This window comes from Monodon monoceros, unplaced genomic scaffold (genome assembly GCF_005190385.1).
Source record: "Monodon monoceros isolate NGI ecotype Baffin Bay Population unplaced genomic scaffold, NGI_Narwhal_1 Super_Scaffold_4, whole genome shotgun sequence".
Lineage (NCBI taxonomy): Eukaryota > Metazoa > Chordata > Mammalia > Artiodactyla > Monodontidae > Monodon > Monodon monoceros.
Genome location: NW_021703781.1, coordinates 38,444,034 through 38,457,011, shown reverse-complemented (window position 1 = coordinate 38,457,011; position 12,978 = coordinate 38,444,034). Strand labels below are relative to the sequence as shown.

General features: G+C 34.8%; 1 protein-coding gene across 5 annotated transcripts in view; it reads left to right on the top strand.

Annotated features, from left to right (window-relative positions):
* UBE2D1 (ubiquitin conjugating enzyme E2 D1) overlaps nt 1-11,711 on the top strand; it is a 35,823-nt gene extending 24,112 nt beyond the window's left edge. The window contains exons 2-7 of one of the 5 annotated variants that reach the window (XM_029201119.1): nt 1,717-1,780; nt 1,874-1,905; nt 4,213-4,290; nt 5,350-5,455; nt 8,848-8,941; nt 9,693-10,620. In XM_029201119.1, coding sequence (XP_029056952.1) covers nt 1,717-1,780; nt 1,874-1,905; nt 4,213-4,290; nt 5,350-5,455; nt 8,848-8,941; nt 9,693-9,738 — 420 coding nt within the window. In that variant the 3' untranslated portion in view covers nt 9,739-10,620. Of the gene's footprint in view, nt 1-1,569; nt 1,906-4,212; nt 4,291-5,349; nt 5,456-8,847; nt 8,942-9,692 lie in introns of those variants that run through there. The other 4 variants (XM_029201120.1, XM_029201118.1, XM_029201123.1 and 1 more) reach the window with 4 other exon arrangements.
* Nucleotides 11,712-12,978: the final 1,267 nt, after the last annotated feature.

The window sequence follows — 12,978 nt, the reverse complement described above, 5'->3', positions numbered from 1 at the left end:
TTTTTCATTTTAACATTTCTAAAATCTGGACGCGTCTTGTAATTGTTGGTGTCTTAAAATTAATTGACAGTGTTTCTCCTTAATTATTGGTACATAAAATAAGGATGTGATTTACCATTGATGGCATCTTAGATTTGATGAGTGCAATATTTGTTTACATGTGTTCCCATGAAAATGTTTACATCAGTCCCACAGTTTTTAAATAACAGGTATATACAGTGATTTTTCTGATTTCTGTTCTAATCCTCTTTTAAGCTCTAGCCCTGTATGTTGAATAAATTTTCCTTTGATTTCACAAGGATCACAGATTCAGTGTATCTACTTTCCAAATCAACATGTCTTCTAGTATATTCCCACATCTCAGTAAATGGTATCTACACCTGTAGAAGCTAAAAAGCTAGAAGTTCCACTGCCAGGGTTTGAATACCAGTTCCACCCTATACTAGTTCCGTGAGTACACAGTGAAGCGTGTCACCTTTATTCTTCATTTGTAAAATGGGAAGCATAATAACACCTACCTCTCAGGATTATTAAGATGGTAAAACATCGAGTAAATATTAGCTGCTGCTAGTCTTCAACATATATATTCATGACCTTTCTCCTTCCTCTGTACATGTAATTCATCGTCAATCCTGTGATAAGTAGGCCTTTCACAATATCCCAGATCCATCCTCTTTTATCTGCTGCTTCTCCAGTCCAAGCGCCTGTTATAGCCTGTAATAACTAATCTGGTAGCTTCTCCTCTTTCCCATCTTTGATCCATTCAATACATAGACCAGTCAGAGCCATCTTTTAAATCAGATTATGCTACGTCTTAAAACCCCTCCCAATGCACTTGGTATAAAACCCCCGATCCTTAATATGGTGTGTATTGTTCTCACTTTTCTGCCTGGCCTCTGCCTACTCTTTCATCCTCATCTTATGCCACTCTGCCTCACGTTACTCATTTTTCCCAAAACTGACTCCCACTCATCCTTTTGATTTCAGCTGAAATGTCACTTTCTCAAAGACATTCCCTTATCTTCATAACTAAATTAGGTTCTTCAGTTCTAATATATAGTCTTTTATATTGAATTTACACCTTTCATAGTTGGTGGTGATCATTTCCTTCCCAACTGAAGGTAAATTATTTCCCCAAAGTCATAGAGCTAGTTATGGTAGGATTGGAATGCCAGCCTAGGACTGGCCAACTAAAGCTGTGCCATTTCCATGATCCTTCCTTTGCTTCCTTGAGAGCAGAAAAGAGCATATGAATCAATGTGCTAGCCTTTAAAAATATGGCCCAACTGCTCTCCTTTCTTTCCATTTAACCTTCATGTTGTTCCTTAAATATCCATCTCTCTGTGAGCCTTCACTCTCCCAAATTAGATTATAAACTGGTTGAAGTAGGATCTGTTTTTTATATATTATACACCTAGCATTTACATAAGTTACCCTGCATATAATAGATACTCAAAAATAGTTTGTCTTAGAGATGCTAAAGAAAAACAATTTTTTAATCCATTTAATTTTTTCAGGGTTTGGAGCTATCTCATGAAGGAATTTACTACCTCATTCCATATTCTTCTACCCATCAGTGACAATATATTTTACGTGTCCATATTGTGAATAGAACTGCCTAAAATGATTTTTAAATGAGTAGTTTGTGTCTTCATGGATTATTATGCTTGTTTCACTGGAAAAGAATTAACCTTAAGTATTTTTGCTTTGTTTCAGGAATTGAGTGATCTACAGCGCGACCCACCTGCTCACTGTTCGGCTGGACCTGTGGGAGATGACTGTAAGCTTTGCTCTCTTGCTAGGATTTTGCTACCATTAATAATACAGGTTTGAACACTTGTTAATGACTCCAAAACTCCTTTGTTTGTTTCAGTGTTCCACTGGCAAGCAACTATTATGGGGCCTGTAAGTATGATTCATTTGTGTGAAATTAATCCCCTCAGCCATCCTTCATTCTTGGCATTTCACCTTTTATCAGATGTTTTTGGCTAGGGTTGAACTTTCTTGTACTCTGAATCTCTCAGAAAGCAAAATATGAGTAAAGGATTTATGATGATTTTCTAGAGCCCTGGTGGCAAATACTTGCTAGGAACACATTTACAACACTTTGCCAAATCCTTGATCATTATGCATAATAATGAATCACCCACAATTTGCAACCAGGCTGCGTGTTTATCTTTTTTTAAACACAGAAAGTCAGTTGTTCAGAACTAAGTGTAATTACTCTCACATCAACATTTTAGTAGGTTAGAAATAAGTCTAATTAACCCAATAATGGAATTCCTACAAGTAACAAGTATCAATTTGCAATAAGTTTCATCACTGTTCCTGTGTGTGAGAGGAACGGATAAAATATTGCAATGGCTCTATTGTTGCCACATCATGAATTTGCCTCTTTTGTTGCATTGTCCTGAACTCAGAATTACCTGCTATTCTATGACTGGCTTCTCTTCATACTTATTACCTTTGTTAAGATTATTTCTTTCTACACCTGAGAAGCAGTTATGACTTTTCTTTCTGTGGGCAAAAATCTGATTGCATAAGAATGGGCACTGATAGCTCAAATCTACTTTCTGAGTAAAGACTGCATTAGTAACATGTTTCCGTTGACATCATTCTCTCCTCCCTCCCTTGAAAGATCTTTATCTAGTAAGCCATAGTGTTGTTTTTTGTTTTGTTTTGTTTTTTGCGGTACGCGGGCCTCTCACTGTTGTGGCCTCTCCCATTGCGGAGCACAGGCTCCAGACGTGCAGGCTCAGCAGCCATGGCTCACGGGCCCAGCCGCTCCGCGGCATGTGGGATCTTCCCGGACCAGGGCACGAACCCGTGTCCCCTGCATCAGCAGGTGGACTCTCAACCACTGTACCACCAGGGAAGCCCAGCCATAGTGTTTTTAATCATATGGCCTCATGCTTAGCTTTTAAAAAATACAACAGTTATTGAATTTTCAGAGCAGGAGTCCTGAGTAAGTGTCTTAAATTACTAAATTGTTTTATTAAGTTAGTTTTTTAAAGGGTGAAGTGCAACATATTTAACAACTTTTAATAAGAATCTAGTTATTTGATTTTCATTGCTTACCAAGAACCTTCAAAATAATATCAAGTCTTACCCTTACCATTTGAATTATAGCCCATCACAAATATTTCTCAGGTGAATCACATGTAGCAAATGGTTACAATTATGTTACTCATACCCTCTTTATTGTAGTAATGTAAATATGCCACTCAATAATATAATTTGAACATCTAAGAAGACCATATCTGTTGATTGTAATTAACTTACATTTTCTACATTCCTTATAATTTTTGATGAACTGGAATTAAACTATGTGTACAGTAAGAATAATTATACGGTACAGTCCTCTAATGTATATGTAGAAACTTAAGGAGGAAGTAATGATAGCCTTGCTATTATTACCAAAATGTTAATATACATGATACTTTTAATTAAATATAAATGAATTAAAATAGAATTTCAGGTATTTTTGCTACTTTTTTCCCCCTTTTCCTTTTTTTTAATCATCCTTTTTTTTTCTTGCTTGTAACATTATAAGTATTTCCTAATTGCTATAAAGAGATATGGCCAAACTTAAATTCCTCTTGTAAAGTTCATTCCTAATTAGATAATTCTATGAAACTGAATTTATCTAGTTTTGTTTGGGGCTTTTTTGCATTTCCCACGTTGTTTTGTAAACTGCTACTAAGTGAAGATTTGAGGTCTAAATTATGTAACAGTGTCACTTAGCCTTTTCTTTTCATAAGTTGGTCCTTTCAGTTCATCTTTATTCTTGCCCCTTAAAGGATCGTGAGAACTTAAGTTTTATAATTAAGAAGAAAAACACTAGCCTCAACCCTTTTCTTTTATACTGATTACTGCTACAGAAAATTATTCTTTTCTCACAGCAGTCTTGTGTGTTTACTGTTTACTGATCTTTAACAGTCTATACTCATGAACAGATTTGTTTGGGCAAGTCACACCACTCCACTGTGTGTGTCCTATTTTTGTTTTGTTTTAAACTATGATGTTGGCATGATTGTTGGAAAGTCCTCCTTCATGCCTGCAAAGAGAAACCTGTTTTTAAGGTAAATGATTTGAACTTATGACAAAATGATGGTATTTTTTTCAAACTGGTATATTTGGAGGGAATCATCTTGGGTTACTAATAATAAATATAGTAATCAAAACACTGATGTGATGATTTTGTAATTTCAGCCTGATAGCGCATATCAAGGTGGAGTCTTCTTTCTCACTGTACATTTTCCGACAGACTATCCTTTTAAACCACCAAAGGTATTTTTATTTTTATGATTGACGTGACTCCTGTGTCAGGGGTTTTACTCTCTATCCAGAGATATTTTCATGAAAAGACTGTGGGTAGGTTAGCATGTTCAAACTGTTCGGTAAAATCAATGAATCTAAAATGCTTTCTTACTCAAATATTGTATTATGTCTGTAAACAGAAGGCAGTATCTGTTAGGCTAGAAATTAGCTTCCCTACCTGTCTTTCCCTCTGCATTAGATATGTGTAGTTTGGGAAGTTTTTATGGTCAAGAGTTAGACTCTTCCATTCAGGGGATTATCTTTCCTAGGTTGACCCTTCTTTCTCAGTTTTTAAGTATTCAACAAACATTTATTGAGCACCTACCATGTTCTGTTGCATTGGGGAATACAAAAGTAAAAAGACATAGTCCTTTTGTTTAGTGTAGGAAAGATTAAAACACATTCTTATTAAATTTAGCTTAAATCTAAAGAGGAAGCCAACAAATGATGGGGGTGTCAATGAGGGAGAAAATCATTAACAAATTCTGTCACTGAGGAAATATTTACTTTAGATTTTTAAAAACACCTAATTAACATTACATATGAAACGATGTAACAACTCTCATGGAAGATTAGAATTCTTGGTGGATTTGTTAGGGCAGGTAATAAGCTGGGGCCCCTCAACTTTCCTCTGGAGTAAGGTCAGCAGCCTATTTCTAGATCCAGGTATCAATTGATAATCAAATTAAGAAAAGGATTGCTTTGAGGGTTGATGAAAGCCATGGTTAATTACTTCAGGTGCTACTCAACCAGTCATACCACCTATTATATTATATTATTTATCACACTTTCCAAAATACTCCTCAATTCCTTGGGGTTGGGGAGAGCAGAAAACTGACTTTGCTTTCACATTATCAGTAGCTAAAGCCACGTGCACATAAAGTAGATGCTCATCCAATTTGTGTTGAATACATCTCTCCTCTAAGATCACATAAAATTGAGGACATTTTACCCTAGAGCAAATTGGTTCTGTTTGCTTTCATAGTTCATGGATTGTCACAGTTTTGTTTTGTTTTGTTTTATGTTTAGATTGCTTTCACAACAAAAATTTACCATCCAAACATAAACAGTAATGGAAGTATTTGTCTTGATATCCTGAGGTCACAATGGTCACCAGCTCTGACTGTATCAAAAGGTAATTTCATTTATCAGATTTACAACAGTTGATAACAGTGAGACAGGAAAAATACAGCAGAAATATCTTAGGGACCAAAGTTTAAAAAAACCAATCTATTGTGTTTTCTTCTGCTTTGCTTTTGCTTTGCTTTCATAGCTTTTATATTACTCTTGCTTGGGGGGGGTTGATGGACAGATCTAAATGATGAAATGAGAGAAATTTAAAATGTTAGAACTAGGAATTTGGGGATAGGACTGTTGACATTTCACCCCTTTAGTTTGGGCTTTATCTTTAAAAAGAAAGAGACAGGGACAGAGAGAGAGACACAGAAGTAAAAATAAGATTTTAGGACCAGATGTCCCATTCATTAAATGGAATTATTTGTTGACATGATGAGTAAAGCTTTACATCTCCTTTACTTCATCTCAGAGGAAATGTCAGATTGGCAGATAAAGTAAATTATTTAAAATGAAAGACAGGAATTCCCTGAAAGTCCAGTAATTAGGACTCCACGCTTTCCCTGCCGAGGGCCCAGCTTCAATCCCTTGTCGGGGAACTAAGATCCCACAAGCTGCATGGTGTGGCCAAAAAAAGGAAAGACATATTTCACACTTTAGAGTAATGTAGTATATATAGCATGTTAGTCTAAACTTCAAATAGTAGCATCATTGTAAGGACTGATACATAATCCACGCAGATTCTCAACTTTCACAGTTGCATAGCATTATTCTTTGCTAAATTATGAGATGTGTATATAGGGCATCTGAAGCCGTTTGTTTCATTAGCTAATGTTATTTGCTTTGCCAGCCTCTTAATTTTGTCTTGTTTCTCTAACAGAAAAGAGCCTGAGTTATTGTTTTGAGTTAGAACCATCTACCCCTGAAAGTAACTTGGTAGTTTTCCCTTTTTATAAAATTTAAGAAAACTGTTTCTTTTGAAGGATTTGGGGGAGGAATCCATGGTCATTAAAAAAAATTTTTTTAATAAATGCTACCTGAATATATAGCTTGTTTTAAAAATTGATAAGGTTTAGAGGAAGCAGTGTCCATAGCCATGATTATTTCAAGTATTAGATAAGTAACAGCCCTTCAGATTGGTTAGTTATTCATGAATGGCAATTTTTCTGATCTAACATATCCCTATAAAATGTTCATGTAGATTCTAGTGTTCTTTTAAAAACCTTTCACATACTATAACTGTTACACACTAGATATAGGAAAGATATTGTGTCATAGGGTTTTTCAAATTAATATTCTGTTTCCTGGAATAGGATCACAAAATGAAATTCATTTAGCATATGCAGCTAAATACTTAGAGAGCGCAGACTGCCAGATGTTGAATACTTACCTTCTGCCATTGGTTGCTTTTTATAAAAAATAGTTTTGTTAGCTTCTAGAAACTGTCCTTTAAGAACAGTTTCAAACAGCCTCAGTTTCCTTATATGTCAAATGGGGATTATAATAGTATTACCACATATGGTTACTATGCAACTAGCACATAGTAAGCATTCAAATGAATGTTATATATTGTTATCATTTTCCTTATCTGAAAACATTTGATTTGTGTGCATAATAGTGAAATCAGGGCACAGGGCTCTTGGCAGCAGGAGTGGGGAGATGAGGAACTTCCCTCTTGCCTATTTTATAAAGTAGCTTATATTTTCTTTATTTGTACATTTTTCACTTTTTAATATTTTAAATGTCTTATTTCGCTTTTTATCATGAGTTTAGTTTGGAAACTTACTGGAGGTGTGAGCCCAGGTAACTTACCCAGTTGGTTTAATATACAGGCTTGAAATTCCATTGGGCAGATGAAAGATTAAAAAGATGAATGAAATATTAGTTTTTGTTAGCCCGTAGCACCCCCTTTCCAAGTCATTAAAAATCAACTCTGGGGCTTCCCTGGTGGCGCAGTGGTTGAGAATCTGCCTGGACACGGGTTCGAGCCCTGGTCTGGGAGGATCCCACATGCCGCGGAGCAACTAGGCCCGTGAGCCACAACTACTGAGCCTGCGCGTCTGGAGCCTGTGCTCCGCAACAAGAGAGGCCGCGATAGTGAGAGGCCCGCGCACCGCGATGACAAGTGGCCCCCGCTTGCCACAACTAGAGAAAGTCCTCGCACAGAAACGAAAGCCCAACACAGCAAAAATTAATTAATTAATTAATAAACTCCGACCCCCAACGTCTTCTTTAGAACAAACAAACAAAAAAAAATCAACTCTGCCTTCCTTATAAATTCACCTTTGGATTTGTAAGAGTAGGAAAAGATAAAGGAACATAGTAGAGGAAGGTGAAGATGGAATGTTGTTCCAAAGATACCATGTATCCCCTCAGAAGTGGTGGCATGGAAGCAGACAAATGAGGAACCAGAGTCCTTGTTTCCTTCTTTTTCAGACACTTAGTTGTTTATTTTTTTAAGTGTAGCTATTTGCATTAGTATTTTGATACAACATGCAAGAAACAACTACTATAATTTATCAATTTTCATTTATATTTAAAAATATACAAGTTATGTAATGATAGCTGTGCCTTTTTTTTTTTTTTTTTTTTTTTTTTTGCGGTACGAGAGCCCCTCACTGTTGCGGCCTCTACCGCCGCGGAGCACAGGCTCCGGACACGCAGGCCCAGCGGCCATGGCTCACGGGCCCAGCCGCTCTGCAACATGTGGGATCCTCCCGGACCGGGGCACGAACCCGCATCCCCTGCATCGGCAGGCGGACTCCCAACCACTGCACCACCAGGGAAGCCCATGCCTATTATTTTTAAATGCATTTGCCACAAATAATGTACATGGAATTAAAAAAATTCACTGAAAATAATCTTACAGATATTCCTTCTTTAGCTCTAAGCCCAAGTAAAACAGTGCATGAGCTTCATCTCCCAAAGCGGTTTGAACTGTTAACTGTAATTTGATTGCTTTACCTTGAACTGTTTAGGACACAGATTTTCTGCATTAAAGTAGAATAAAAGTGGACAGTTTTCTTATTAAAGTAAAAAAATATCTCTAAGAAACATCTAAAGTTAGGATGCTATTCTAATATTTTTCCAACTATGTACCATCCGGGGTATATGTGTGTTACCTAAAAAATATTTTTGTAGAGAACTCTTGAGTTTAAAAGTTAATAGCTACTTTGGAGGTTCACATTTTTAAAATAAACAGAAATTCAAATAGAATTTAAAATTGCAAAAGTGATAATAATTTTGTATTATATACACTGTATGGTAATTTTGTAATTTAAAAAATTAAAGATATTTGCTGCCAACCAAAATTAATCTCAAATGTAATTTAATGTGTTCATTTTGTTTTTTCTTTGTAAGTTTATTGTCTGTTCAGTAAAATTATTTTCACATGTGTAATTCATATAAAGTAGAAAGATCATTACTTAATATGATGTTCTCTTTTAAATCTAGTTTTATTGTCCATATGTTCTCTGCTTTGTGACCCTAATCCAGATGACCCCTTAGTACCAGATATTGCACAAATCTATAAATCAGACAAAGAAAAGTAAGTGTTTGCTTATATTAGTTTCTATTTGGGTGCATTTCTATGTAGTCTGCCAAAACATAAGTATTATCAATGTATTGAAGTACATTTAGTTATGCTTATTGTGTTTATGTTAAGTTTGTTTATCTATCCAGTGGAGTAAACCTTTCTTTTTAAATTCTATTAATTCCTTTTACAAAAAAATCTCATCCCTTCCCACTTGTTGTTTCATCCTTTACTATTTAATAGTACTTGTTCTGCATTAACATAGTATGCATGTTTTTTGATAGTAACTATCAAACTATCTATAATTCTAAGTAGTAAATTTACAATTTAAAAAGTTGATAATTGGAAATTACTGAATATCATATTCCTTACCTTCTCCCAGGAAAAGTTATCCTTAACTACCCCTAAACTGACCTAATTTTCAAGGTGCTACATCTTGCTGGCACCATTGATTCATTTGCATTTTACAGATAATGACCATTCAGGGTTGTCATTTACAGATTTGTATTAGAAATTGATTTCTTTATTTCGTTGTGTATTAACTTAGGTACGTTTTCATATAGGTTGTAAAGAGATCCATTAGTTTAAAAAATCGCTCATGTTTTCTGTTTTATTTATGCATGAACCTAAGTCACATTGACCCAATAATTGGTGTATGTATGATTATTGCAGTTAAGCATAAAAAAGGTATACAGTTTTACATAGACAGATCTTCTAAAAGATTTAATTTGTATGTTTTTACTATATCCCTTTTGTATGTCTACAGATACAACAGACACGCAAGAGAATGGACTCAGAAATATGCAATGTAAAATCAAAAAAATTTTCATATATACCAGAGTACTGTAAAATCTAGGTTTTTTTCAACATTAGCAGTAAATCGAGCACCGTTTACTGTTTCATTGTACCATGAAATCCTTTGATTTTTACCCATTTTAAATGTATTTCTGAAGCAAGACAAAACAAACTTCCAAAAATATTCTTGAGACTGTGATGAGAGCATTTATCATTTTGTATGCATTGAGAAAGACATTTATTATGGTTTTTAAGATACTTGGACATCTGCATCTTCAGCTTACAAGATCTACAATGCATCTGAAAAGCAACCAAATTATTTTTTGCTGAAACTAGATGTTTTTACATGAAAAATACTGTATGTGTTGTCTAAGATGTCGTCAGTTATATAAATCTGTATTCAGATTTCATTCTTCGTTAGCTCACTTTATAATTTGTATTTTTTTACTGTATAGACTAAATATATTCTATTTACATGTATGTCAACTCGTTACTTTTTTCCTGTGAACAGTATTGAAAAAACCCAACAGCTGATAATGAAATGAATTAACTGTCCGTCTCCCTTGTCTTAGGGTATTCTGTAGATTGATTGCAGATTCCTTAAACCTGAAATGATCTTTACACTGTAATTCTCAGTATACTGATTATGGAGAAACACTTGTTTTGATTTTGTTATACTTGACTTAACTTTATTACAATGTGAATTAATTGCACTGCTAAGTAGGAAGACGTGTAACTTATTTGTTGCTATTCACATCAGAATTTTTTTCTGTATAGGCAATATTATATTGACACCTTTTACAGATCTTAATGTAGCTTTTTCCATTTAAATAAAATGCTTTTTCTACTATTTGTCTTGATTACTTAAAAAGATAAAAAATTACTTTATAAGTAAGGATCAATACTCTATATAAAATTTTGCATGGAAATTAATTCCAAATTGTAAGAATGAAGTCTGTTGTACTTGGCACTAATCACCATTAATTATATAAATTTTATTGTTTTAGGTTTGTATAGATATCTGTTTACTAAATTGTCAATCTAGAGGATGATATACACTGGTCCCTTGTTATTGAAAAGAATTTAGGATATGTTGGCATTTGTCTTGGATCACATCTAAAATGAATTATTTTCTAAGGTACTGAGATGAATGTAAGACAGTGTCACCTACATTGAAGAAAAGTCTTTATAGACCTGAAGAATAATTAGGTTAATTCATTAAAATGCCCCTCTAGATATAACTGACGTTGTATTTCTTAACACTTTAAAATCTAGAATTTCTAAAATAGAATTTTAATGCCATCACAGTTTGAAAGAGGACATCCATTTTTTACCGTAGAAGTTATACAGAAAATTCTAAAATGACACTTTCCCTCTGTTTTATAAATTGTCAGTTAAAATGATTTAAATGAACAGGTTATCTTTGCAAATTTTAAAGAAAGCTAGAAAGTTCTAATGTTTTAACTTGGAAAAAAAATGTCTCTAATTATTAGCATGCTTACCAAACTTGAGTGTCATTTTTAAGAAGAGTTGTAGCTCTTCTGATTATTTCAGTAGCTGTATAAGTGTACAAAAATCTGTGATGGGTGTAGTCATTAGCAAACAATGTAAATCACTTAAGTATTTTACCATGGTTCATTATTATAAAGCACAAAATAACCCATTGTTAAAAAATGTGTTTTTATAAATGAATGTAAAATAATTAAATGAATTGTGAAATGGATGTTTAAGAAAATATAGGTTTAAAAAGTAACTATATTAAGTGATGTCTTGAAACAGCCATATCATGAAGAATACTACTATGTTATTATAAGCTACATTGGCCCAGAATTTGAACACTTAACATCATTAGATTTAAGTATTTAGTATATTTTGATAATAAAGGGTTTTGTTTCTTGAATATCTTTCACTTTTTAAAAAACTTTTGTGTGGCATTTATTTTTGGAAATGTCTTTTTTTTTTCTGTATTAAAGTTTTGAAACTTGCCTAACACTCTAACTCTGTTTGCCTTTGCTTACATCTGAATTGTACAACCACTCTCTTGAGGAGTGAGCACAAGTTCTCATAATTAATTTAAAAATCTTAGAAGTTCAGCAATAGCATAATGATCAGCCAGATCAGTATTTTGGGTTTGTTGTTTTGTTTAATTCCAACAAAGGGTACATCAGTTACCTAACTGTAAATCCGAAGCCAAGGACCTTCCTCCATAGATCAACCATTAATTTAAGGACCTCCTGGGAGTGAGGAAAATGGAAAGTCTTTTGGAGTTTTACGATCCTACCTCTTGGAGTCTTGGATTCTGAACACTTGTAACTGCCACATACAATAAATCCATGATACAGGCTGTAAGGGGTAACCTCACGCTCATCCCCCCAACTATCTCTAATTCCTGAACAAGCTTTACACATGCATATGTAAATCATATACAATTATTCATTTTTGCTTTACGTTATACCCCCACCCCTCCATGAACTCTGTTAGGGAAAATTTTAAATTTACTTTGTCAGTTCACCAATTTCAAAGGATCAAAAGGTATTAGGTGAGAAACACAAACACAAAGCACCAGGGCAACCCTAAGAGTTAATATTCAGAGTAACTTTTGGGGCTTCCCTGGTGGTGCAGTGGTTAAGAATCCACCTGCCAATGCAGGGGACACGGGTTCAAGCCCTGGTCCGGGAAGATCCCACATGCCGTGGAGCAACTAAGCCCGTGCACCACAACTACTGAGCCTGCGCTCTAGAGCCTGCAAGCCACAACTACTGAGCCCACGTGCTACAACTACTGAAGCCCGCGCGCCTAGAGCCCATGCTTCGCAACAAGAGAAGCCACCGCAATGAGAAGCCCGCGCACCGCAATGAAGAGTAGCCCCTGCTCGCTGCAACTAGGGAAAGTCCGTGCGCAGCAACGAAGACCCAATGCAGCCCAAAATAAAAAGAGTAATTTTTTTAAAAACTTAATGAAAACAATACCACATGTAGTTTTTCATTTCTCATTATTTTATCACAATGATATGTTTATCTTCTTTGTACATGATTCCAGTCATTGATGTTTCACAGAATCCTGCTCTCTCAGTTCTGTATTTTTAAGGTGGAAAGATTGGGGAAATGAATTTTCCTCTCGGATTAAGAGAGATTCTTGGTGAAGCTATTTATATCCTGTCTCTTTGTTGGTAGTCATTTTGAACTGGATTCAGAGTCCAGTCCTATGTTTTAAAATTTGAGTTCTGTAGTAGAATCATTGGTCCTGTTACTCATTTT